Here is a 25,941-nt window from a genome sequence, read left to right on the forward strand (position 1 = left end):
TTTAGCCATAATTACCAGGTACCTGAAACTCTACCATTCAAGCCGGGTGCGGCTGAGTTACCCCACTAGCTCAGCCGCAATCTAAGAGCTTTCTATTCGGTTGTCCATAAAGACCGTCGGTGCAATACTGGAGTAACTTCCTACCAGGAATTTATTTCAAGCCGTAATACTCCGTAATTAATGCCGGCTTGATTTCTGACGCTGCTTCACTTCGATCAGAAAGATAATTCGGGTTAACGTGTGTGCGCTCATACGGAGTATACGCTGTATGGCAACATAGATGTCGCATATAAGCACCGGTTTTCGTCTTGGTTTACACATCCCCCATAGGACGTGACCCTGCCAATAATAACATAGACAAAGGCCGTTCCTCCCGCATATGTCATATGTCACGAAAGTTCAAAAGAAAGCGGGATTGAAACACAGAAAGCCGTGTTTAATTCTCACATTCTCTTCCTTGATTTCCTTGCATCACATCGGGATTTATTTGCAATCAAATGCAGCTTGGGCTGCATAGCATTGGCCGGTACGCGGGGCCACCGTCAATCCAATACCGTACTATATGTTGGGGGTCCGGGTTGTACTTACTCCAGCTTCATGTATCGCCTCCTTCCCCCAAGATCGGCTATATTGGTTGCTTTCTTAGAACACAATGAATGGAATACCTTCATTTTATATACATAAAATGCTTGCAGGGTGGAATGAGATGCTTGGGGTTGCAGATTCATAATGAAAAACTCGCTTATATGTGCGCAATTTCCCCCATATTATTAGAAGATGCCTTGGTGCGCAAGGATGAGCGGATTTCCTGGGCCAAGCATCTCTTCTAACGCATACTCAACCTTCTAGTTAGATACAAAGAGTTGGACCCTTTACTGCGTTGCTTTACGGCGCCAAGTTACAGAGAACATAAACCGCCGTCTGTGCTAGTCTCCGATCCATTTACTCCGTGAAGGAATCTTTACCCAGCTTGTGTCTAAGTTCCTATACCATTCTTTGGGAGGTAATCTCCGTTAAGTAATCGACTGCTTTAACATCCGGGCCTCTCATAGACCAGTTGGCGAACCGAATTGAGGTTTTCACGCAACATCTGGACCCTGTCGGCTGTTTGCGCTTAGTGCATCGGGAACGTTCATTCCTTTCAAACGTTCGTCTATATCTTCAGCATCAAACGCGCCATCATGGTGGCTGGGTATCAATGCCTTTACACAATCAGTACATCGCGGGCATCCGTTTCATGGGGACTTATTACGGTCATTGGCTTAGGCTCCCTGTTGGATGGTCTTCTCTATTGACAATATCTCTCGGGATAAGGAAGACGGTTCTACTGGGCAATCTTTCTGCTCATCGGAAACAAAGGGATCTAGAGAACAAGGGTACGACAGGTGCATTAGCGACGCCATATCAAACAATTTGGTTCCCAGTAGTAGACATAACTGGCTACTCAGAACTACATTTAGGGATTGGTTTCAAAGCCGGAGATTGGAAGATTCTTCCTTCGAGAATCATGCTGCCGGAACTGTATCCTCGTTCGCCTGGGATCCAACCACGGCCAACCACCTTGGAGAATTGGAGAACGGGTTAACACCTTCCCATGTTTCCTCGAAATAACTTCCTTTTTGTCCCATCAATTCACTCCGCTCCCAAATCAGAAACTTCGATCATGCATAAACTCTCCGATTTTTAAAGGGAAGACTTCTCGCTGCTTGCTCGGAAAAACATCTGGGCCAGCAACCACCCCTGGCGCCCTTACGGGGAATTACTGAATGTCAATCCTTTGGGAAGACAATTCCAAGTATCCTTCCTATAGCCGTGGCGCTAGTATATCCTTCATCTTAGCCATGGCAACAGCTGCGTGCCGCCGCATTATTTCTCACAAAGGAGAATAATTCCCTCCGGCCGTGTCAAAGTGGTATGGTAATCTGCGGCCCGAGCATATCGAATGTGCCTGTATGAACTTCCGCATTCCTCGACCCCTACCCGAGGAACCTGATAGTTCGCACATTCCTCCCACGCGCATCTTTTACACATGAGCTAATCCCTATCAAGGATATCCGGAGGACATTCGCTGGTAATGGTGAGAAAGAAAGTTTATCTCACACAGGGAGGTTGTCATTTGCCCCAGCACTGCACCTCCATAGATTTTGGGCTCTCAGATCATCACCCAGGCATGCATAATATATTATAATATTGAATCGGCAATCGATCAACGCCCACTAGCCGGATTGAAGTTGTGGCCAGTAATCCCGACAGATTGTCGTCATTCACGTGCGGCCGTTGCTGCTGCCAACGACACTTTGCGGGTGTTGAAGGGTCGATCGGATGTTGGTATGTATTTGGAACAATCAGTTCTTTTAGCGGCCGGATTTCTCGTTGGCTTTCTATATCGTCTAGTTTTGGTAGGATAATTTATATAGTCACCCATGACCGCGTGCGATGCATGAGAGCGTTTTGACTAAAAATGTGTGCCAAATACAAAATTACAGGGTGCTCATTCACTTCCTTAAATGGGTGGATGAGCCCCTAGACAGACGCTGTCCATGAACTGTAATATTAAATCAATCTCTCATGCAATAGATAGAAATTTTCCTTTCCTTTTCTTTTGCTTTAGCTCTGGATCTGTGCAAAATAGCGTCTGCTGGTGAGAATCCAGAGCGAAAAAGTGGTTATCCCCTCTGCTAGTAAGGACGCCCCTCTAATAAGTCTACCCGCTTCCTCCAGCAGGGAGAATCATTGCTGATGATTGAAAACTATATTATCCATACTCCTCATCCCACGCGAAGTCATTAACGATGTCGACACGAAATAATGGTGACAACACAGCGACGGACATCTTTACAAGAGTCTTCGAATGGAGAGGTTAGACGAGACGCATTTACAAGGATACCATAACATCTGGTCAAATCCATTGGCAGCCAAGTAATTGGAGGTGTGGTAGAAATCTTGATATTGACCAATTCATCCGCAAATCCTCTGTCCTGCCTCTCCCCGCTTGTTTGTAGTTAAGCTGCCACGGATGTACAGTTACCTACCTGCTCGTGTAGGTATGTATTCGCGTACAGTACTGGTTGTAGCCCTACCTCTGGCATATTTTGTAATGTACATGTATATGCTATCCTGGGTTGCTGGGATTACAGGTACGCGTGCGTACAAATGCGTATCTACTACGTCAACCCCTCGGGCAATAAAGCCCCAAATATAAAAGCAAGAAAAAGGAAAATAACAGGAAAGTAGAACAAAAACAAGAGCAATGCCCACAATTGCAACACACAAACAAGAAATGAATCCTAGTCAATATGACTAACACCATTTGTGTCCCCGTGTCTTGGTGTTCTCCTATCTTCCCCGCGGCGTCAGCAAGACCTCGAAGATAGCAATTCATGTCTGGCGTCTTACGACAGAATAACCCTCGCGGAGAAACGTTCGCTGTCTACCTCCTCCCTTCCTCGGAGCCTCTCGAATCTCCCCGCGACTCTGTTTCACCGTCTGCTCTTGTAGCGGACAAGATGTCAAGGACCACAACCATTCCTGCTACAACAATCACGGCTACTACAGATGGGCAGCTGTCTGAGCCTGGAGATTTCAGTATCAATCCCAGTGAAGACGCATCCACTGAGAATCCACCAATGACCATGATTGGTGTCGTGGGCCGCATGGCTCCGACCTAGTTGCGGAGCTGGGTTACATCTTTCACCCCTCTGCATGAGGAAGGATATGCAACTGAAGCAGTCTCCGCGTTCGTGGATAGGTTCTAGGGAGAGCAGGTTGATCCGGAAAACTTTGCTTCTACTAATGTGTTGGAGAAATGTGGGTTTGCTCTCGTTGCGGAGGCGAATGAGGATGGCGAGAGACTACTAATTTTTAGGATTTTTAGGACTAGGATATGACTAGGGAGCATATAGTTTCGGTGTTGTATGGCCGTTGTGGAATCCCTAATTGAGTATATGTTTGAGAAAAACCCATGCTATTCTAGTATATTACTCTGTTATATAATATAATATTTGCGTATGAGCTGCCTCATAGATATTTCTTAGGATTTACAAACCCATTTTTCTAGATAGAACAGCATTTTGCAGGGAAAGGTAAATGAGAAAATGACAAGGAATAGGGTAAGGAATAGGAAACATGCGAGGAGAGAAAAAATACAGTAAGTGAACTTAACTCGTCGGCAACCCCGAGACTTTGAATAAGGCCCTCCTTTTCCCCGGATAGCTCTTTTTCCTCAACGTACAAAATGGACAATATTCCAAAATTTTCGCCAAATAGATGTTACCGTTGAGTTTTTAACCTGTAGATCAACCCCCGGAAGTTGAGGAGGAAAAGGTGGGGAAAAATCAGCACATTTGTCTTTGCCTCTTGGGTTGCAAATCTTCCTCAACATCTAGTTCACGAACCTGTCGTTTCTTTGCCCCGTTTACGCCATGGCCGTTGCTTACAGGAACTTCCTTTGGAGGAATGTGAGTGGCTGGCTTCGGGATTCCATCTCTGGCTCCTGGGCTGAACACTTCTCTCTTGGGCATGTAGTAGCTCTGGCCTAACATGTGCAACTTTCGTCGATCGGTCTTGTTTGATTTCGTGCGCGGTATTCGATCGACGAGCAGGAAGAGCGTGGGGATTTGAATTTCTGGTAAAGTAGCACCAATCGCCTTCTTGATCAATTCGACTTTCGAATATGCGCTGTGGTTTTCGTTAATTGTTCGGAAGGTAATTGGTTCGTTGGGCCAAGCCTTGCTGCTCAGGTTCATTGGATTGTCTGCAAGGTAAAGAAAGGCGGTAAGAATGGGACTTTCGACGCCGTCTATGGCGCCAAGTAAGTCGACAACAATGGAGTCTTCGGGTGATAGGCATTTCCTCGCAGTGTATTCAACCTCGATAGCGTCGACCCTGCCGCCATCAATCTTCAAAAGAGTGTCTTTTCGTCCGACGTAGGTTAGGGTACCGTCGTGGTTGTATTTTACAAGATCGCCAGACCTATATAGTCTGGCTGAGGATGCTCTCTCGGGATGCAGCTCATGGAGCCATTTCGGCGTACACTGTAAGAATCCGGCTTCGGATTTTCTGGATATCTGGTCAAGATACCCGCGAGCAAGATGAGGGCCTTCCATTATCATTTCTCCGACAGCGCCGACAGGCATGAGGCGGTCCGGACACGAGGGGGAGACAACCCAAGCGGCGCCTGTCCCAGTGCGCCCGACGTTGGTTCCGCTACCAGGGCTCATGTCATCGTTGTACGTGCAAAACGTAGCGACTTCGCCCATGCCATACTGATTAACAAGTTTTACCTTCCCAGCCCATTTCGACAATAGGTCGTTCGAAGGCGGTTCACCGCCGATGCAGAGTATTTTGAGGCCTGGAACATCCTCCGGACCCAATTGAATGGCAACTGTCGGTGTAAGAAACGATATATTTGCACCCAAGTCGTTCATATGTCTTGTCAAAACATGAATGGCCTTCTGCGGATGTGGAACGCAGCAACATCCGCCAACGGAAAGTGGTACGAGGTAGTCATTGTTGCTGATGTCGAAAGCATAGTCGTCAAACTGATACATTCTAGTTCCTGCATTGAGCCCCAAGATCCTCGAATAATCTCGGACGGCCGTGGCATAGGTCCGGTGCTCCTGGATAATCCCTTTCGGTTCCCCAGTGCTACCCGAAGTGAACAAAATCAAGCCTGTAGGTTACATCAACATACTAAATCTTGGCAATTTCAAGGGAGCCACTTACACGCATTGTTTGGTCGTACAGTCGTACAAGCTGGTTCCACCTGTTTGGGAAGACTCAGGATTCCCTCCTTGGATAGCTCGACGATGTTTGGAACTAGGCCTTGGAATTGGCTAGAGAATTCGGCAACAGTGAGCATGATTTTAGCATTAGCGCGCTGGATGACGGAATTTAAATACGCTGGAGGGTCAGCTGCATCTATCGAGATATATGCACCACCAGCTCGTAGGATTGCAAGCCTCGACACAATGGCCCAAGTTGATTTCTTGAAACAGCTAAGGACGAAAACTTCGGGTCCCACGCCTAGATCAACAAGATGATGGGAAAGTCTCGATGTCAGATCATCCAACTCTCCGTAAGTCAAATCACCATCCCATGAAACCACGGCCATAGCGTCAGGATTCGTGCGGCTATGCTCAAGAACCATGTCATGGAGGCAACGTTCGTTGGACTCAGAAACATGACTAGTGAGTTGGGTAATGTGTTGTCGATCGTGCGCTGAGCACATGTTGACTTCCTCCACTGTTATATCCGGTGACATACGTATAGATGTTAAGGCATGGTTGAACGTATGTAGGACACTTAACGCAAGTGGTTCGGAGATAGTCTGCTTCGAAAAAGCGAGTTGGGCAAACAATTGGCCGTCTTTTGCATGGGTAATGTCAAGGAAAACGTCGGCCTAGCAAACAATCAGCAACGAGAAAAATGATTGATAAGCTTGCCTCTGAAAAGGAAGTCAAGGCAGAAACATTGACTGAAACAAACCTCGGAATTCTTTTCCGAATTTAGAGTTGAAGCATTTTGATAGCGAAAGGCAGTTGCGAATAAGTCTGGTGAAATCTCAGCATCGGAACTCCCGTTTTGTTTCGATGAAGCGTATTCAACAGCTCCGCGTTGTAGCGTGGCTAGTTTGCGCAGAACTTGTGGCAAACTGTCATCTGGTTCAATACTTAATAATCGATTGCCGAATTGCGATCCCTGCCCAGTTGAGAGTGCCTTCAAACATGAGACGCCCGAATTTGGATCCCAGTCGAACAAGAGGGAATTCGCGGAGGTGAAACAGCAGGTGGTGAGAGCCCAAGCCAGCTGGAGGATTTTAAAAGTGTTGTCAGCACCGGCATGGTTTCCATGACGGACGGCTCCGTTTGTGTTCGTCGTCAAAATATGTTCGAGGGTTTCCGGGCCTTCAGATAGAACCAGCTCGAGATGGCCGATTTCCGAAGGCACATGGTTAGCAGGCTCGTGTAGCACGGACTTTGAAGAGGATGTATTGCTTTGGTAAGGAGCAAAGGTATCGTTTTCAAGGATCGATGGGGCCATTGTGCAAAAATGAATAGTCAATCTATTTCCACGACAAGATCTAGCTAGCTTCCAGTTGATAAAGTGAGATTTCTTCCAAGTAAGAGACAGAATTATAAAAGAGAAGAAAGGTTTGAGGAGCAGCTTGTCCTTAGGCATGAACTATATATCCCCTGCACAACTTCGTATAGCGTCTTTAAATAGCCCCTCCGCAATGAACTTGTCGCAAAATTACTGCTCCCGAAATTTCTTCCCGAAGAGCTACCGTAGCACACGACGCCTTTTCATCATCATACGGAGCAAGCTTGGCTGGTGAGCAAATGAACCCCAAAATGCGAACTCGACACAAAACCTCTCAAAAGAGCTGGTCTTCAGGGTGCTACGAGCTGATCAGTGATGAGCTTCCCTACCGATGCCGGGGGTGGGGAAGCATGTTTTGGGATGTGGCTGCCCGCAGAAAAAAGATGAGGTTCTCCTGTGAATACATTGGTTAGTCGGTTCAGGGCGTGTTGTCAGTTACAAGCATCTCCAGCCAGTAAGACCAGCGGGTGGGAGGCTTCGCTGGATGCATTCTGCATGAACAGGTCGCCCAAATATTGAGGATTGGAAACATGGCTGGTCGTTCGATGGTCGTGAATGGCTGGCTGGATCATCTAAATTTCCGGGGGACGATGATTTAGGGTTGAAACTAACCCAATCAGATCTAGTTGATCCAATCTCTTTGCCCACTCTGATCCACCGAACCATTAAACTATCAATCTTAATCTGTACTAGTGCCGGCTCGAATCTCCACCCAAGGCGACCCACCTACACATTCTTAAACGCTAACCTAGAGTAAGTTTAGCGCGCACTTAACACAAACCTTCAGCCGACGACTCGAGCCTTGATACCTGGGCAAAGTCCATCAACTGAGCAACAACAACAACAACGACGTCCTTGAAGACAACTACAGAGAGAGAGGCTAGATCTCTCCTTGGATGCATGTCTCTTAACCATCAGGCTCAGAGGTTCTTGCCACTTAAACGAATGTGACACAGCTGTCCTCCCACGCACTAACTGCGTCATCCCACTCGGATTCGACATGTTTGTTTGAGGAATCAATGAAATCGAGATTCATGCGGGCTCAGCCGCCACAAGCCATTGATCATCAATTGATTTTCAAGACTAGTCATGGTTCTGAAGAAGTACTTTCTGCCGCACCTGGTCCTGTACAGACCCCGCCGTACTTCCTTGTAACTAAGTAACTAATCCTAGGTTCTCAGTGGTTAGTCCTCATCCTCCCCCGTGGCTGAGATCTATGCGGTTGCAAGCCTCCAATCCCACTTCGAGAGCCATCCTTTTTACTTTTTTTAACGAATCTTGCTAGTGAGTGAGAGGAGCTTCCGGAATGGAGGCCCTACAGACTATCGCCTTTAGCAATTTATTTGAACCTTTGGAAGAGCTTCTTCAAGAATAAATTACTGTCTCACGGACGCGGCGTTTAATACTATTAGCTACAACTCAGTACTCAGTATTAGTACTCAATGGGTAATCGGAACTAAAATCGCAACAAATTGGACCATAAAGCATTTAATCAAAAGCATAACTAAGAAAACCAGAAACGAGAAACCACATTCCCACGCTTGAGTGTTCCAAATTTTGAACCTAATGTACTACCCCATTCATTTTGGGTTCTCCATGTCCATTTGTGAGAGGTCGATCTGCGCCTTTTGTCCGTGTTTGGTCGAGAAGCTTCGCTCCCCACTTTTCTGCGCAAGCTGGAGCAATTGGACCCCAAAATTTTGGCACCAATTCTGCAGCTTGCATAATCACCTCGAAGCTGTGGAAGCCTCGTTGTGCATGCGTCTTGGGGACATCTGCATCCGGACGCTCGAGTGACCTGCTAAATACCTCCATCGACAATGGGCCTTCGTAACCCGCTGCGAGGATAGCCGCTGTAATTAATTCAACGGGCATGTATGCTCCCCGCTCCTCTTCCATGGGGAACAGTCGAAAATTCCTCGACCAAGGCAGCAGCTCGTGTGCATCGGGGTTTTCGTATCGAGTCAGGTTCAAGGTTGCTGTGTCCACCAGCTCTGCATCCGCGATTTGGAGGAGAAATATCTTCTCCGCAGGCACTGAAGCCACCATAGATGCAATGGATGAGCAGAGAACATCAAGCGATTCTTCCAGCGTAGGATAGATGCGTCCATGGCCCTCCTTGTTGTACGGGTCGGCGAACTCGACTGCGAGCCAATTAAAGGAATCGACGATTAGGCCAACATTTGGTCGGTTTACCGCACGGACTACCTCCCATGTGGATGACCAAGTGTTTCGTAGTGCCCATGAAAGCCCCTCATACCCAATCTTGATCATTGGGCCTCCATCCCGTTTAGAGAAGGCTGCTGCCATATCTCCAATCTCTCGCAGGTCGTTTGCCACGGTTTTCAGCTCAATTGTGCTATTTTCGGCTCCGATATTCGAGACTAGAAATAGCATATCTGTATCGAATGCTCGCAGGAAGGGGAACCGATTCACCACTGAAGCCAAATTCGCCATGCGCTTTTTGGGATCCGTGAACCCTTCAATCTGGCGGACCGGCTGAGCACAGACAATTGACATGTTCAGGTCTTTTACCAAGTTGCCTAGCTTTTTGGCAATTGCTAACTTTTCAGCTGTCGGCTCCCAGATTTTGTCGTCGTCGACAGCACCGAGGTGCGATCTCAAGTATTGTGCCCAATCATTCTCCATCAAGTCAATAGATTGAAACCCAGCATCGGCCGCCTGGCGGAGCCTGTCAGGTAAGCTATGATATTTCCAGCTCCCGAGCGAAACTGTTGCAATTGCAGCACGATTTTTCGACAGACGCGGACCGATCGCCATTTTCGAGGATTGTGGATACTGGACGAAGATAAGGGGAAATTAAATCGCCTAGACAATTTCTTGACTTTCTTTTTGAAATGAGGCACAAACAACTTCATCGGGCAGGTCCGAAAGATTGTCGTTGTTGGGGAATTAGATGTGGGAGGGGTTGCAAAATGAAGCACCCTGTAAACAGTATGGAGATCTCTCTGTACACACCAAAGGTGAACTTCACAGCCTCTTTTATAAGTTAATATTCTTTCCTTCTCAGCTCCGTAGTTTACAGAGGTTCAACATCGGAGGGTTAGGGAGGGTGTTTGTATTATATAACCATAGCATGGCGCTCCTGAAAAGCATCACCTTGACGTATGCATGCCAGGTGGAAGAACACAAAAGTGTTTCTAAGCAACCCTATCACAACGATCCAGGAGGGCGAATCACTCGATCAATAATAATCCAAATTCTTGACATTCGTCCTCTGGCCTCAAGAGCCAACAGAAGAAGAAAAAACAAAACAAAACAAAACAGTCCAAACTGAAACTCTCCATTGCTAATAGGAGAGGTACTGTGCGATCAAGAAGTCAGTGTACTAGGGGCTCGGCACCAAGCATCCCCTCATATGCCCCTCTTTTTCCTTAATTTCTCAATCACCCAACATTCACTCTATGAGTCAAAATATGTCTTTCAAATCAAGAATATTGTATAAAGAGCATTCTTCAGCTATTATCATTATCAAACCCTTGACGTGCCTGAGCTGGGGATTTACAGAATCCCGGCCCCTCCTCTTGTGCATATGCTCCATCCACGCCCCTGGCCAGGTTACCCCAGCTCGCCACTGCCGTCTAGATACGAAAGTGGCTTGTATAGGTTTTGTACGGTGTAGTCAGCTCATAATTTTTCTTTTCCTTTCTCCCTTGTGCAGAGCTGAGCAAGGTTGGGCCTAAGTCCACCAATGAACATAACCCCAAACCCTTCCTTTGGTTTCATTTTCTCCAATTCCACTGGAATTGCACGAGCTGTGGTCCCCCGCTCCAGCTACAACTCCTACCAGGAGAGTTCCACTTTGTTTCTCCTATTTCATCTAAGGCATTGCCGACTTAAATCCCACAGCAGGGTTACAACGGCTAAGAGCTTCAATTATTTGAAATGAATAGGTCGTTGTCGCTGTGGTGCTAAATAAACTGCGAGACTGAAATCAACTTCCAGACCCTAGGATGAAATAAGCAGTTTTTCCCTGCCCGGATCTACGCAGCGTAGTTATATTAGGGAAACTCAACTTACTCTGTTGAAGTAGTTAACTAACGTTAGCTCCCACCGTCGCCTGTTTGTCGTACGCAAGTTAACCTCCATTGTTTTCCAAGATCCACCGCCGACTATCTCCCGCCTGGCCCTAAATTTGGGATTTCAAATTCCCTGCAGAAACTATTTGAGAAAATGCCTGCCCAAATATGGGAGTAGGATTATTTTTGAGAATCCTCACAAGGACAGTTTGAGAGCTTCTCTTAAATTCCCCACTTTTCAGAAATGGATACTCCGTGCAATGTTATGTATGTGGTACATGTGCAGTACTTAATTGAAAAATGGGAGGGCTCTCACAAAATCCCGAAAAAGTACTGCACGGCGAAAACATTAAGAGTACAAAGCAAAGTACCTAGGAAGCTCTGAGCATGATTTAGTGGTATTCCTGCATTCATTCAGAGCGGCTATTAGACAGTGTCATTCTGAAAGAATCTACTGCCAAAGCCCTACTCTTCCTGCAACACTCATTCCTTCGTCAAAAACAATACACGGCCCAGAACACTGCATATAGGACACAGAACACAGAACAGGTAGCAGTGGCCCTCTCCATTCTCTTTGTGAAGTTGAAGTAGAGAACATATTCCAACATCCATCTACATTCCGACACTTCCTCGGAGGAGCTCCTGAATTCTCCACTTATCACGCTGCTATCTAGACCGCTCTGTGTACGCCCTCACATACATGATACAACGTCCACTTGATGCGGATAATGAAGTTAACATTGCACCACTCATCGTCGATGCCACAGTGCACTTTCGGCCCCATCTAGACGAGTCTCACATGAAATCTGTCTGTTTTGTTATCCTAAACACTGTCCAGCAGACCATTGCTAGAGCCAAAAAGTCGAAAATATATATAGATATATTGTCAACGGCCGCTGGGGGAGCGGAGTGTGTGCTCCCACACTTCATATCTGAATCTTTATCGGCAACATAAGACATCCCACGGAATCTCGTCCAATCCTTGGTCTAGCAGACCGTCAACATTTCAACGGATATAAACACTAGCTTCTCTCTAATTCTCTGTTCCGCGTGAACGCGTGCCCCACGACATCTATCAGGCGGACAGTAAATGTCTCCGTTTTCGGAAGATGTCCAGCTACTCGTGCTTCATCCTTCGGTCTCACTACGAGGGGAAAGCTAGTTCATACATCCCGTAATTTTGAGTTTGTATCCGAGGGTGACTCTGCTTCCCTTATTTGGCGCCACACCACCCAATGCCGAGGTGGCCCCTCTCTCCCGCAAACCCGAACAGATCAGCAAGTTCGGCCCGAGTTAAGTCGATGCTAATTAGACTCTCTTGGGACGGCTAAGACCTATATCCCGTCGGGGTGTTAGCCGATGAAGGTTAATGTACACATGTGTACATGTACATGTACATGAACTGTACGTGTAGATACAAATGGCCTTTCGCAGGATAACTAGCAACTTTCCTCAATTCCTTCTAAATCGTCCGAACTACGTTTATCGCAATGGTCTCCTGCCAACAACCAAAACGAAACTCCTGCTAACATTTTTCAACCGATCCATTCGGGACCCCAAGTGCTAATCCAGACATCATATTCACTGTTAGAATATGTAATTAAACCCAAAAAGGCAAAAAGCAAAACCATGGAAGGGAGGAGGGGCCTTTCAAACGATTGATAATTTCAGTATTCACACATGTCAACCTATAATTATTAGACCCACCCGGCATTCCCTTCTATCCATATACGCCCACGAGCCCTAGGGAACTAGCATAGTAGAAAATACAAACGAAGAACATTTTTTGGTGTTAAAACCATTGAACCTAAAAAATAAATATAAAATAAAAATAAAATAAAAAAGTATCATGCCCTTAAATTCAGACTGATTTCCCGGGTCCCATTTAACTATGGCTTCCCCTTGGCATATGGAGATCTTTCGCTGGTTTTCTCTTAACGAAGATGTATATACGCTTGGAATAGTAGGGACAGAAACGAGATTTATTAGCCCTGCTCCTTTGAACTAACATCAGCCGATGATTTTATGGGTAGCAGATAGGGGACCCGTAAGAGAGGGAATAAATTGCGCACCAGGACCTTTCAGCAAAAAGTCTTGTAGACCTTTTTCCACATTGGCCACTGGGCACGTTCAGCACGTTCTTCTGCGATCAAGTGTGAGATATCGAGGTCACGACGCCCAGTGTCGAGATCCATGTCTCTGGCGTGTATAATTTTAGTACGATACCAGAACTTGTATGGAAAGTAGAATGAAATAATAATCGGCACCGCCACGTAGAGTTCAAACACGTTTGCGACTCGCTCTTTCACAGTCATCTCGGCGAAACCAACGGGGGCAATTGCAACCCACAATTGTGCCGTGAGGACAAGGCAATTGAGTATCAGGCCAATCCACGATCCGACTACACCTGCTTGAGAACGGTAGGGTAGATCATCAAGACTGCGTCCCTGGAGCTTCCAACCACGACGAAACCGGATATGGGCGAAACAGACAGACGCCCAGGTAAAGATGGAGGACAGTGCGGAAATCGCAAGCATCCAAGAGAATATCGCACCTTGTTCTTTCTCTGCAACAGCAAGGTAGCCAAGCAGTCCGACAACGGAAGAAATGCCGATTGCAACGAGTGGGCGGCCCCGACGATCGATATAGGTCAGAACATGAGGAGCCTGGCCTTGCTCAGCTAGGGCTGCAAGAGTACGTGAAGAGCCGTATATTGAAGAGTTCCCAACTGAAAGTACGGCAATCATGATAACGACATTCATGACTGAATCGAGCCCTTGGATCCCAGCGTTTCTTATTGCTATCACGAAAGGAGAAGCGTTGGCGTCGTAGCTGGATTCACCAGTTACCAATCGCACATCATCGTATGGGACAAGCAGTCCGACTATGGCCAAAGAAACGACATAAAATAGGGTTATCCGCCAAAAGACTTGCTTAACGGCTGTCGGTATTGTTCTTCGGGGGTTGGCAGTTTCTGCAGCAGCCAGACCCACCATTTCTGTGCCGGCGAAGGCGAAGGCAGCAGTAACAAAGACGCTACAAAGTCCCTTAAATCCGTTATGAAATGCCCCCGGGTTGCGCCAATATCTGCCGCCGATATATTCCCCGTTTGGTCCGCCACCAACGTTTAGAATGACTCCCAAAATACTATAATAGGGGAAAATTAAATGTCAGCGAACACAAAATAGCCGTGGCAGAAGGTAGAGTGGGTACGTACATAAACCCGATGATCGCAATAACTTTGATAAGGGAGAACACAAATTCAGCTTCACCATACCCACGAACGCCAAACAAGTTTATGGATACAATCAGCAAGTAAAATATGGTGACCCAGACCGCAGGCGAAACTGGCGCGTTCCAGTAGCTGACGGTTATAGCAGCAGCCACAATCTCCAGGGGCAGAACTATAGTCCATTGTAAACCATAGTTCCAGCCCATGGCAAATCCCCAGGCCGGATCGATAAAGCGGGTCGAAAATGCAGAGAAAGATCCGGCAACCGGGAAAAGCACGGCCATTTCACCTAATGCATGAACAGTTGAATATAACATAACCCCAACAAGGATGAACGCGATCAAGACGGAAGCAGCTCCGCCATCTGCAAGAGCCTTTCCGGACCCAACGAACAATCCAGTACCTGGTATGATACGTGACATTATGTTAGTCGATAATATTAATGGAATTTAGAACTTTTGACGTAAAATTAATAGCGAGGGCTACTAGCTCACCAATAGATCCTCCGATTGCTATCATCTGCAAATGTCGGCCTCTCAGTTTACGTTGCAAAGGGGACGATGCAGTGTTGGAAACGGCCGCTTCCAAGTTAAATTGCTTGTCCTGAGTGGTCAGAGCCTCTTTTTTGGTAATGTGGGCATTAGGATCGCGGCGGAAGCCGTCCACGAAGCGAGCAAAGATGTTATCATGGAATCCCTCGGATGTCCCGTCGCTACCATCGACTGGGTTCGCATTGGGAGGTGTAGGCTTTGGTTCCTCATTCGACGTGTCCGCCATTATTGCTCTTCCAATTTTCACGTTCTTTGTGAGAAAATTGTATGAGTATTAAAAGCTGAAATAAAGACGAGAAGCCTAGGAGTTGCGGTGCCCCTTATTTCTCTCCGCTGTTTCCCTGTATAATCTTATCTTTCATTAGCCCTGCTCTAGGCGTGAGAAGTGAAAGCAATCAGGAGATATGGGCATGGGCGGATTCATGAACATAGGGAGCTGCCATTGGTCGAGAGGAGAATAAAAGAGTCTTGAGCAATATACGAGAAGAGAATAAACAGAATGAGAAGCTCAAGAGTAGCGTAATATGTCAGATATTGCAAAAATAATCCTATCCCTTGAAATGAAATCCATTATAACGCCCGTGGAAAATGTCCAACCCAAGGCCGTAAGGGCGGCTGCTTGCGCACACCGTACAAAAGAGAAGGGAGGATATGGGTTGTCATATAAATGTAGGATAGGGAAACTACTTGGAATGGCCTCCTTGGCTAGCAAAGGGGGAAGAATAGAAATTGACACAGTCAACAGGACACTTAGGACTCACCAGTTTAGAAGGTTGGACAACTAGTGGGTTAGGGAATAGAATAAGTGTTACTAGTCACGAATACCTTGTCTAGTGATGGTTTATGGAGCTAGAAAGAGAGAGGGAGAGGAGTGGAGAACAAATCCAACGTCCGTCCTCCAAGAGAAGAGGAGGAGAGGAGAGAAGATGGACCAAAATGGAGCCTAGAGCAAGGAAGGGTGGAAGAGCAGGCAAGATGCAAGTGGAATGTAGTGGGACGAGGGCGGGAAAGGGAACAGACAAGCCTAATGGGTATGCCAGTACTTTCCGCGGTCATCCCTTCTATTGTTTGACTCCGGTTATTTCTGGGTCACCACTTGAAAACGCAAATGTCGTCATGAGGCGGATATTCTGCGGAAGCCCTCAAGATTGAGTTCGCGGGGGAATCTTGCCATCCTTCATTCTCATTCTCTATGTAGCCTGCCATTTTTAATTCTCGGATTTAGCGCTGATGTGTAGATCGGTGTCAGATTCGCGTTGGCTTTAGCTGTTACATGCAGCCTGCAGTACACCGCGCGGTAGGATCTTGGAACGCCATCACGGCAATCGATCAGCTTCACAGACTATCGCTGAGCATCAGCAGAGTTGAGATGACATGAAGTTTCTTCTATTATCATGAGCTTAATAGATTAAACGCAGTGAGGGTATATCTTTTGGTTGGCAATGGAATGATTGTCGCCGGTCTGCAGCTCAGCCTAAATACATCCGAGATATGCTCTGTTGGCCGCGGCCGCAATATCTCTGTGTTTCGAACGGCAGGTACACGAATAAGCATTCTATGCAAACCCCTCCAAGGCTGCCGTCACACAGGAACCTTTGAATAAAAACCAATAAACGAAAAGGTTGGCGGCTCTGCTGTTCTGCGCGACATGGAGGTCAAGTAAAACCCGGATAAGATCAAATAAAAATAAAGCTTAGAAATATGCTAGAAATGCCCTAAACGGTTGTCCGAAGTATGATTAGGCAAAGAGGCTTCAAGCTATGTTTTAAAGTTAAAACACCTGCCATGGAACCGGTGGCTATCGCCGGACAGTAGAGATTAATTAAGGTTCAGAGCCGCGATCCTGGGGGAGCCTAAAGGCTAAAGATACCTAGGTACCGTTCTGGATTCTTTTGACTGCCCAGGTACAGAAGATCAACATCTAGCCATCAATGGATTGGCACTGGCTGAGGGTAAGCCTTTGCCTTTGTATGCGGGCCTTATGTGTGACTGCTCTTCGCACAGCCCATGCACTGTGCCCAGAGACGGGCAGCAGAAGCATAGTAGGCAGCCTGTTCGTTTTTTCCTGCATCTATTTACCGATTTCTCAAGCGGCTAAACCTGCTGAGCAACATGAGATCTGCCGTAACACATTATCCCCATTCACGAAATAGTACAGAATCAGGAGAAGGGGATGAGGAACTCACATCACCAGCCAACGAGACCCCAGATACTAATTTACAGGGATATCCCTCAGAATCCGATTGAGTGTAAAATATAATGCTCAGGATCACAACACTAGGTATGACCAACATATTGCCAAGCATTTGATCATGTGACCATTACTGAGTCACATGACTGATTTTGCCGTCTCACTCACCATTTCGTCATCTCAACTCAACCGAGCCGTCGCCGCAAGCCCGAGAAATCAGCGACGGCGATATCTCCAGCTGTTACATTAGTAGATTGCCCTCCACAATCGCGGCGATAACAGGGCAGGGTAGGGCAGGGTAGGGCAGGGTAAGGCATGGCGCTACACACGAACGACAGAACCTCTGTTCATGATGCCTGGATGACATTTAGCCCCGCCATTTCATACATATAAAAATGTCCCCCTCTCCATTTTTCTGATCTTCGCACATTCTCGCTTCAACTTCCAATTTCTACCGCTGCTAGCCTGCCTTTTGCTGCGTATACCACTGTTTCTCTGCTTTATATATCACTCTCGACAGATATTTCTTATCATTGAAGAAAAAATCAGAAACTCATTCCGCCCATCTCCTGACCCCGCACCGCCATCACTCCCACTCTCTCGTTCTCTCTATCAAACAGCCATGGCCACTTTGCAGGCTTCCATTAGCCGTTCCAACTTCAATCTTGCGTCCTCATACAAACCCGCTCTAGTTACAGTCATACAGCCGTCCCGCCCGGCCCAACGGCGCTTCACAAACCGTTTCTCTGCATCAAGCTTCACAACCGCTTCACCCGCCCACAAGGAGGCCCAGCAAAACTCCAAAAATGAAGGCCCGTCCGATCTGGACCCTAGATCCACCGAAAGCACAAACAGTGGTACACACGCAGAAGTCGCTAGCCAGCAGACTGCTTTCATCCCATCTGACACTGCTCCTGAGTCCGAGCTCGAGGAAGTCCGTCAGCAATCGGCTGAGGACAATGGCGCCGGCGCCAATGCGAGTAGCAAGGAGAACAAGCGCGCTAAGAACCCAAGCCCGGCTAATCGGGATGTGTCAATTTCGAAGGACGAATGTGGTAAAGAGCCTAGTAGTAGGCGCGCCTCGCCAACGAAGGGGAAAGAAGTATAAATGTATTTTTGACTCGTTTCTCTTTTCCACTGCCACTTTCCCCATGTCCCGACACGCTAATACCTGGAGTTTCGTCATGCATTCTATGATTTCATTGGAGGATCCCCTGGAGTTCTGCAGCGGAGCATTGCATATTTACATTCGCTAGCGTGCATGTTTCATTGATTTTTCTCTCGGTTGCCTTTCATGCGATCTTTTTGTTGCATTTTTTCCGCCTTTTTCCTGTGTGAATTTTACTTGCATTTTTCTATGCGACAGAGGTACTCCATACAGGATTTTTTGAAAAATCTCTCATGCTGTCTTAAGCACGGCTGTTTACTCCCAATAGATCAGTTAAATACACAAGTGTTGTTTATTTGTATTCTAAATTCCACCGATGAATTATTTCATTATAATAGTTGAGGCGCTTAACTGGGGACTGAGATACGTTCCCGAGATGACTATCCATATCAATCGTTAACGCCTCCATTGACTTTATATATCCCTGAAGAAATCTGAGTGGAGACTATACCCAATCTCTCTTTCTCGGCTTAGATCGAGGAAGAGATTTGAATGTCTTCGAACCTGGAAACTTTGGAATATAGCAACAACGGAAATGGAGTAGGAAAAGAAAATATTAACTTAGAGAGGAACTAAGGGTCAGTACCAATTCGGTGCTGGTCCCTGCCCCAGCAGTTGGGTTTGAATTATTTATGATAGGGATGTCTTCATGCCTATTATCATTTAACATAGCCTTTTTATCCTTCATCCCTTAAAACGCCAGCAGACTCAAGTAGGTAAGATGGTTAGAAGAGAAAAAGAAGAAACAGCAAGTAAAATCCTCATGTACCCGCCCCGTGGATTCAATATCGTCTCGATCAGGGATTAGAAGAGGGGCATACGGCAACAACACGAGGATTCAGTTGGATACCGAGTTTCGTGGTTCAGTGTGATGCATACATTTGCGCGTGCTACACGCGGTTTAATAGCCATGAGAATAGCACGCAATCGCGGAACCTTCCAGGCTTAAAATCGGCGATTTCCGCTATGAGCCGGCAGCAACGGGGCCTTCCCCACCAGGGATCAACTATTTCTTTCAATCAGTTGCCATCTTGTTTGGGAGAAGGAAGGGGGGGGTGGGGGGAGAACGAAGTCAAACGGGCCTACAAGGCAATAAAAATCACCTTTGAAAGGAACATCCAAGGTAGGAGGGTATACGCAGTACTTACCATGCAGATATTATTCCCGTTCAAGAGTATCTTTGGTAGTTTGGTCTGAGCCCCTGTGTAGTCACTATAGAGACATCAGAATGTGGACTTTGGCAGTGCGCAGCGCGGGCCAATGCCATTCTTGAATACATCAAGGGAAAAGTTTTTCGTGATGCGTTAAATCTCAACATACAATTCAGTGACATCTTCAAGAACCATATCTGGGTTAGATGTTAGCCAAATAGCCATCAATTAAGATGAATCAGTGGCGCTTAACGTACTGACATAGTCATCGAAACCGAGTAGGGTGCCGGCAAACTCTGGATTGGATGTTAGTTTATAGTGGAACGAAAAGGGTGGAATATCTGAGAGACAAAGTTGCCCACCTTTATCGCCTTTCATGACAACCCAGATTTTCGAACCAACACATTTATCAATCAACTCTAGAGCATACAGTTGTTAGCACGCCAATGCTATACAGTCAATGGACGCATTTAACTGAGCGGTTCCAGCTCTTACCCAGAGGGAGAAGCTGGGAAGCCATGGTGAAGAGTATCGTTTCGGTGTTGAGAAGTAATTGAAACACTCCCAAACTCCGTTCGAAGCACAGATATAGTTGGAGAAATGAAGGCAAGAGTATTTCAGCATAGAAATCAAGCCACTTGCATTTACTATACTCCTAATTGGCGGCGCTTCTCTGCGGGATCTGGCCTGTTGATGATGGTGGTGCATTACGGATCTAACCGCTTTGAGAATAGTTAACTTAACTAGCTATGTCAACTCCGACAGCCCGATGCGGCGAACGGAAATTTCTCTTCAGACAAAGGAGAAGCATCCATCGCCAACATTAGTTCCAGTTCATTGGACCTGTTCTGTATCGTGTTCTGATGGTGGAGGGAGTATCGTTAATGGCTGCCCTTGACTAATCAGCCAGATTACATTCGTTCATATCTATCATGCCTCCTCGTTCGTTTGGATAATGTTGTCTCCAGCCCTGCTACCACATGGGCTAAGACAATGCTCTTCGGCAACATGCTCAGGCTGGCGTATTCCGTCAGAAGGGAATCGCAAGTCCAAAAATGATCATTTGCGGTTTCGTTTGGGCAGCGGATGGTGAGAGCCTTGTTCTCACCTGTTCTACAGTTCAACCATGCTAATATATTCTCTGCGATTTCTAGGCCAAGCCGCAATTATTGCCATTCCTCCAACGTGACCTACGTCATATCAAGAAATCGGAAACTTCGAACACTCTCCCCATGGCGTGGAGCACGACTGATGTATACGCCATGGCGAGCTTTCTCTGACACATCTATAAACTATGCTGCCCGGAAGCCCCCTCCAAGTCCCAAGCCCCTCGCGCCCAAGCCCCTCGCACCGAAACCCCTCGCGCCCAAGCCATTGTTCGGGGCGCAAACTCCGCAAACACCGGCCGTTGTCAAGCTGAAAGGTCGGGTACGTGTACCGCAGGATCCGCGTGCTATATTGGCGCAAACCCTTGCTCCCTTAATCACCGTTCCCGAGCCACAAGATGAACCGCCCTTGGAACAGCGCATCCTCCAGCATCGCAAAACCCATGCTATAAATCCAGAGCTTCTGGGCTCGACAATTGGCACGCTATGGGATCAGGTAGAATTCGAAGAAGACTACAGCGAGCGCCTACAATTGTTGGATGCGCAGATCGCTGCTGCAGCTGCAGCGCAGGATTCTCGACCACTTGAAATCCCTACCTTCATACCATCACCGCCGGATCTTGAAATCGATATAGCTACTTCCGTAGATATGCCGAAGCTCGAGCCTATTGAAGTGCGGGAGGTCGAACTAGTCGATCGCCGACGGCACATCAAGCGATTGGTAAAGCGTGTACGGGCGCTCGAGAGTCGCTTTGTCGATATAAGATATAATATTATCATGCATGACATAGCAGTGACGAGTTTCTTAGACACGGTGTTGAAAAGGTTATATCATGACGATATTTACGTTGTCAGGCTGCGAGAGTTGACTCGCTTTTGGAATTCAATCGAAGTGTCAGTCCGCAAACGGCGGCGAGCTTATCTTGATGCTCAAAGCTGGCTTCGTACGGTCCATTCTAGGACCTTGAAGGCTATTTCTTCAGATCTTAAATATCTGGGAAAATCACCTTGGTTACCTCAAAGAGAACAATTGATGTTTCTCAGGTATGATGGTATATTGGGCATGGATAAAAGACTCATCGCCATTGCAGGCCACAACTGGCGAAAGTATTTGAGCATCGGATTATACCTCTCGGAACATGCTTCTGTCCCCAATGCATGGGATTTTCATGTCTTTTCCATTACAACAAACGATGCTTTTGGTCAATACCGCAACGCGATAAACGACACAATCGAAGAAGCCAATAAGACAATCCGGGAATTTTCGTCCAGTTCCCGGAACCACAATCAATCTAGGCACAAACGATGGCTAGTCGATATGTTGAAGAGAAGCCGGGAGGTTCAAGCTTTAGCGAAGAGTGATTTAAATCTAGATCCCGCCTCAGTTTTTGCTTACACCCTCCAGCTTTTTTACGCTACACAACCGGCGTCCAGTATTTACTGGAAACAGTGGGAGATCATTGCCCCTTTCATTACCTCGCGGAACCGCATCCATTCAATCAGGAGCGCCGTGACCCAGCTTGTCAGCGTCATAGACATTGCTACACAGGGAGGCTATAGAATGCCTACCGTACTCCAACCGTCTCTGCAGAGATGGCACAGTCAGTTCTCTCTTTTATGGCTCGACGAATTCATCGTGGAACTTGAAGCATTTATTGAAATCAGTTTCCTTCGTCTTCAGAGCGAAGAAAGACTTGCCCAACTTGATTTACACAGCAGTGAATGTCCCACTGTTGTTCTTCCAAATCAAACCGATATAGAGAAAATTCGTCACTGGGTATCGGAACTGTCGAAAATCACTTTTCCCGGTAACGAATCTGGTACAGGAGACGCTGAGGTGGATGAATATCAGAGAACTGAGTGGCTTCGTATCCAGCATGCAGTGTGGAATAGATTCAGATCGAGATCCAACACGCGCACTGTATCTCGATCACGGCCATTGAGTGTGATCAAAGCAAAAACACTGAGACGTTCTGGCATTCGCTCAAAGCCCGTAGTGTACTCATCCCCGCCATCAAAACGGACAAAACTCAAACCCAAACGTTCTAGCACTAGTCCAGAGCCACCGATATCAAAGCTAGCTAAAAGAAAACCCAGATCCGGCATCAAGTCAAAGGCAAAGACGGCAAGTGCAGATCAACCCTTGGTGACCGAGCCAACGCCATCACTGGTCAGAATTACCCCACCCAAGAAGCAACCTTCACGATGGCTAGGTGGACTTTTTAACCGGGTCCCATTTTCCAAGTATCATACCAAAGCTGCAGGCGGCTTTTCCGCTTCTTCCACACATGCATCCAACGGCCAATCCGAAACGTCACCATCTAAATATTGGAGCTATAATCTGAACAAAACACCAGATGGTAAAGACATCACTGTTCACTATTGTACTTCCCTCCAGACGTCGGAACGGGTAGCACAGCATTTTCTGTCCGAAACTGTTGTCGGCCTCGACCTTGAATGGAAGGCTCAAGCCTCTACTCGTGATGCGCTTGTAGATAATGTTTCTATGATACAGCTTGCAAGCAAGGAGCGAATCGCCGTATTCCACCTAGCTCTATTTAATCCAGCTAATTCACCGCAGCACCTCGTCTCTCCCACTCTCAAAAGACTACTGGAATCTCCCGAGCTTGTCAAGGTGGGCGTCGCCATTAGGGCTGACTGTACGCGGCTATATAAATTTTTGGGCCTACAGACAACCAACCTCTGCGAAGTTAGCCGCTTGCACAAAGTGGTAAAGCACCATCTCAATCCGAAACTCATCAATAAGAGATTGGTGAATCTCGCTGAGCAAGTTGAAGAGCATTTAGGCTTGCCACTTGATAAGGACCCCGAAATTAGGTGCGGCGGATGGTCGAAAAAGCTCAATTACCGCCAGGTGCAATGTAAGTTTGATTTGGCTATTACCTGATAAATTTCTTTTATTTATGCCCCCCGCCCCCCCCTTCTCCATTGGTCATCTAGTTCTAACCCACCCACTTAGACGTTGCAACGGATCCTTACGCCGCCTTGCAGCTCTTCCATGTACTCGAAGCTAAAAGACTCAAGCTGGAGCCAGTCCCACCCAGCCCGGACCATCCAGTGATCCCTTATGCTGTCACAGGATCTATTAAGAAAATTCACTCGAAGAACAATTTCAGGGAGAATGAAAAGATCCCCGCTTTGTGCGACAGTGAAATCAAGACATCAATCGCGGAAACTCAGCAGTAGCAAAGGACCGACCTTCAAAGACAAATCATGGGTCTCTTTCTGTCTTACTGGTATGAGTCTAACGATAGGATTAGATCTGCCTTCCTGGTTACAGCCGTCGCCGCCGCCCCTGTTCTCAATGTTCCTACCATCTTTTCAAAGGTCAATGTTTCAGGCAGGTGTGACGGGAAACAACAGGCTGAGCCTCATTGTACTATCCGAACGACCCATTTATCTACACTATTCGAAAACCATCGATATAAAACATTAAAACCACAATCTTGATAAAGTGCGTCCATATTTTTCTATATACGAAGCGTTCGTATGGAAAACTGGAATGACATCAGCATACACTCCCCAAAACCTTCCAATACCTTATTTTAAATTTCTGTGTATATCTACGTTTTGTTTCCCGTTTATATCAAGCATATGCATGGCCTCCTGCGCCACTAGGGCGCGCCGTTTCTAGTTTTACCTCTGGGGGAATATTCCGGGTAGTGGAATCCCATTTTCCATAATCTTCTATGTATTTGTACCTTACATTTTCCTTTGGGATCAGTTGGATGATTTAAATGATTGATGTCCTGTTCTATTAGTCCTGTGCTATTAGAAATTTTTCGGCGTTGGTCATATAGACAAATATTGCCACATCGGTACAAAATTTCACAATGGGAATGCGGGAAACATACATACACACCTACACACCGGCGTGTATGGCTTATATTATATTGATATCAATTCTAACAATGGCAACTAGTCATACATATGCTATATACGATATCAATATCCACGCTCCACAGTCAGATCTTAAAATAACGGGGGGCACTTCATCCTCTCAAGGGCAAGATTTTTGAGCCCAACGCCTCCTGCCGACAGAGCGGACACTCAGGTTTCTCTCTCACCCAGTCCCGTATACACGTCCAGCAGAATACATGTCCACACGTTGTCGCACTCGGATCTTTAAAGGATTCTAGACAGAGGGTGCACTTCCGTTGCTGGCCGGGCGGAACCCAAGCGAGCACGGCGTTGGTGGGATTCGCCATATCATATCGCGCCTCGCTTGCGGGTAGCGATTGGAGGGATGGTGGGTAGTATATTGCTTTGAGGGCTGTTTTCTGGTCGGAGCTTTGTTGGTTCTCCGCTGTTTCAGCTGTGAAGGAGGAGACTGTATCCTTGACGTGCAGGATTCCCTGCACGGCGATTTGCAAAACGAGCAAGACGCCTAGTACCTCATATCCGATTCTAGCTTCATTATCTTCAATTCGTTTTGTAAAAACATATCGAAGGCCCCAGATGCGTTTGGATATGTGGTAATATGCTCCAGAGAAATAGAAGGCGGCCAGGTTAAGTGCGAAGATTGGGGAGAGGGAGGTGAGGGAATCAAGATGGTCGAGGACATAGGTTTGGAAACGAAGTGTGAGGTTAGGTTTAGAGGGCGTTTCCTGTTTGGAGGACAGTAATGCAGCTCTTGCCTGTAAGCGGGCGACGCTGCGTTGGAGTTTTGCCCGCAGTTTCTGTCGTAGGGCGGGGAGAAGCCGCTGTAATGCCCATGGTATTAGAATGCTACTGAGGATATATCCGACCCGTCGAGCCAGCGATGGTAGTCGTAATGAGTCATCTTCCAGTTGTACCACGTCGCAATACTCTTCGCCCAGTGTTCTGTTTCCGACAAGCGTTGTGAGAGAAAGGTAGAGGAGGTCAGTGAGGTTTTTGATGGCATCGGTATGAGAGTGGGCGAATCTGGCGCCACGTAGAGCGCGAATTATTGTGTGTGCTTGAGTTGAAAGCGTCCCGGAAATGTACGCATCCTTTTCATGGCTGCGTATAATATCTGGAGATGTGGCCCATGGGAAGAAATGCGAGACGGGGGTAGCTGATGGTTTTGGGTTTATAGCCGGCGCAGCACCTGGATCAGAATCCATCTCGCAAGATGGATAGGATAGCTGAGGTGGGGATAAGCCGAGCTTCAAGTGGGTTCGATATACCAGTTAAAAGCTCAATATCATCCAAAAGTTCACATAATATAATATACCTGTCTCGTCGTAGTCAATTGAGAAGCGCAACGAGTGCGAGTTTGTCTGTCTATCCAGCTTCGGTTCCGCCGTAGTTTGCCTCGGCTTAGGAGATGTCACGAGACTATCATCACGTGAATTATGACATAATTCATGACATAATCAGGGTTGGTCGCCCCTTGTCCCAAATAGGAAATTTTGAT

General features: G+C 46.9%; 9 protein-coding genes across 11 annotated transcripts; 4 read left to right on the plus strand and 5 right to left on the minus strand.

Annotated features, from left to right (window-relative positions):
- The first annotated feature begins 182 nt into the window (after window positions 1-182).
- BDCG_06991 lies at window positions 183-3,039 on the plus strand. 2 transcript variants are annotated; one of them, XM_045422755.1, is made up of 2 exons: window positions 183-748; window positions 850-3,039. In XM_045422755.1, the coding sequence occupies exon 2, from the start codon at window positions 1,199-1,201 to the stop codon at window positions 1,583-1,585; it is 387 nt and encodes a 128-aa protein (XP_045281921.1). In that variant the 5' UTR covers window positions 183-748; window positions 850-1,198; the 3' UTR covers window positions 1,586-3,039. The 2 variants fall into 2 exon arrangements, with proteins under 2 accessions (XP_045281921.1, XP_045281920.1); XM_045422754.1 differs by having other exon boundaries at window positions 183-2,969.
- A 30-nt stretch (window positions 3,040-3,069) lies between these two features.
- On the plus strand, window positions 3,070-4,958 carry BDCG_06992 (uncharacterized protein). Its single transcript, XM_045422756.1, has one exon. It carries the CDS (start codon window positions 3,381-3,383, stop codon window positions 3,666-3,668), a length of 288 nt encoding a protein of 95 aa, XP_045278328.1. The 5' UTR covers window positions 3,070-3,380; the 3' UTR covers window positions 3,669-4,958.
- On the minus strand, window positions 3,204-7,626 carry BDCG_06993 (lysergyl peptide synthetase LpsB). The gene is made up of 4 exons (XM_045422757.1): window positions 6,487-7,626; window positions 5,725-6,400; window positions 4,395-5,671; window positions 3,204-4,288 (listed from the first exon to the last, which is right to left on the minus strand). Exons 1-4 carry the CDS (start codon window positions 7,177-7,179, stop codon window positions 4,223-4,225), a joined length of 2,712 nt encoding a protein of 903 aa, XP_045278329.1. The 5' UTR covers window positions 7,180-7,626; the 3' UTR covers window positions 3,204-4,222.
- A 767-nt stretch (window positions 7,627-8,393) lies between these two features.
- Window positions 8,394-10,372, minus strand: BDCG_06995 (3-dehydroshikimate dehydratase). Its single transcript, XM_045422758.1, has one exon. It carries the CDS (start codon window positions 9,880-9,882, stop codon window positions 8,665-8,667), a length of 1,218 nt encoding a protein of 405 aa, XP_045278330.1. The 5' UTR covers window positions 9,883-10,372; the 3' UTR covers window positions 8,394-8,664.
- A 2,309-nt stretch (window positions 10,373-12,681) lies between these two features.
- On the minus strand, window positions 12,682-17,123 carry BDCG_06997. Of its 2 annotated transcripts, XM_045422759.1 has the most exons (5): window positions 15,686-17,123; window positions 14,868-15,274; window positions 14,359-14,776; window positions 13,214-14,288; window positions 12,682-13,132 (listed from the first exon to the last, which is right to left on the minus strand). In XM_045422759.1, the coding sequence occupies exons 2-4, from the start codon at window positions 15,148-15,150 to the stop codon at window positions 13,223-13,225; spliced, it is 1,767 nt and encodes a 588-aa protein (XP_045278331.1). In that variant the 5' UTR covers window positions 15,151-15,274; window positions 15,686-17,123; the 3' UTR covers window positions 12,682-13,132; window positions 13,214-13,222. The 2 variants fall into 2 exon arrangements, with proteins under 2 accessions (XP_045278331.1, XP_045281922.1); XM_045422760.1 differs by lacking the exons at window positions 14,868-15,274; window positions 15,686-17,123 and having other exon boundaries at window positions 13,110-14,288; window positions 14,359-14,801.
- Window positions 17,124-17,737: 614 nt separating this feature from the next.
- Window positions 17,738-18,223, plus strand: BDCG_06998 (uncharacterized protein; the record flags this gene model as incomplete). Its single annotated transcript, XM_045422761.1, has 1 exon — window positions 17,738-18,223. The coding sequence occupies one exon, from the start codon at window positions 17,738-17,740 to the stop codon at window positions 18,221-18,223; it is 486 nt and encodes a 161-aa protein (XP_045278332.1).
- A 508-nt stretch (window positions 18,224-18,731) lies between these two features.
- Window positions 18,732-20,529, minus strand: BDCG_06999 (U6 snRNA-associated Sm-like protein LSm5). The gene is made up of 6 exons (XM_045422762.1): window positions 19,930-20,529; window positions 19,797-19,853; window positions 19,692-19,730; window positions 19,604-19,631; window positions 19,432-19,495; window positions 18,732-19,289 (listed from the first exon to the last, which is right to left on the minus strand). The coding sequence occupies exons 1-6, from the start codon at window positions 19,952-19,954 to the stop codon at window positions 19,248-19,250; spliced, it is 255 nt and encodes an 84-aa protein (XP_045278333.1). The 5' UTR covers window positions 19,955-20,529; the 3' UTR covers window positions 18,732-19,247.
- BDCG_07000 (3'-5' exonuclease/helicase) lies at window positions 19,822-25,829 on the plus strand. Its single transcript, XM_045422763.1, has 3 exons — window positions 19,822-20,523; window positions 20,589-23,422; window positions 23,521-25,829. Exons 1-3 carry the CDS (start codon window positions 20,390-20,392, stop codon window positions 23,745-23,747), a joined length of 3,195 nt encoding a protein of 1,064 aa, XP_045278334.1. The 5' UTR covers window positions 19,822-20,389; the 3' UTR covers window positions 23,748-25,829.
- On the minus strand, window positions 24,141-25,799 carry BDCG_07001 (peroxisome biosynthesis protein). The gene has a single exon (XM_045422764.1). It carries the CDS (start codon window positions 25,646-25,648, stop codon window positions 24,554-24,556), a length of 1,095 nt encoding a protein of 364 aa, XP_045278335.1. The 5' UTR covers window positions 25,649-25,799; the 3' UTR covers window positions 24,141-24,553.
- Window positions 25,830-25,941: the final 112 nt, after the last annotated feature.

This window comes from Blastomyces dermatitidis, assembly GCF_000003525.1.
Source record: "Blastomyces dermatitidis ER-3 genomic scaffold supercont1.7, whole genome shotgun sequence".
NCBI lineage: Eukaryota > Fungi > Ascomycota > Eurotiomycetes > Onygenales > Ajellomycetaceae > Blastomyces > Blastomyces dermatitidis.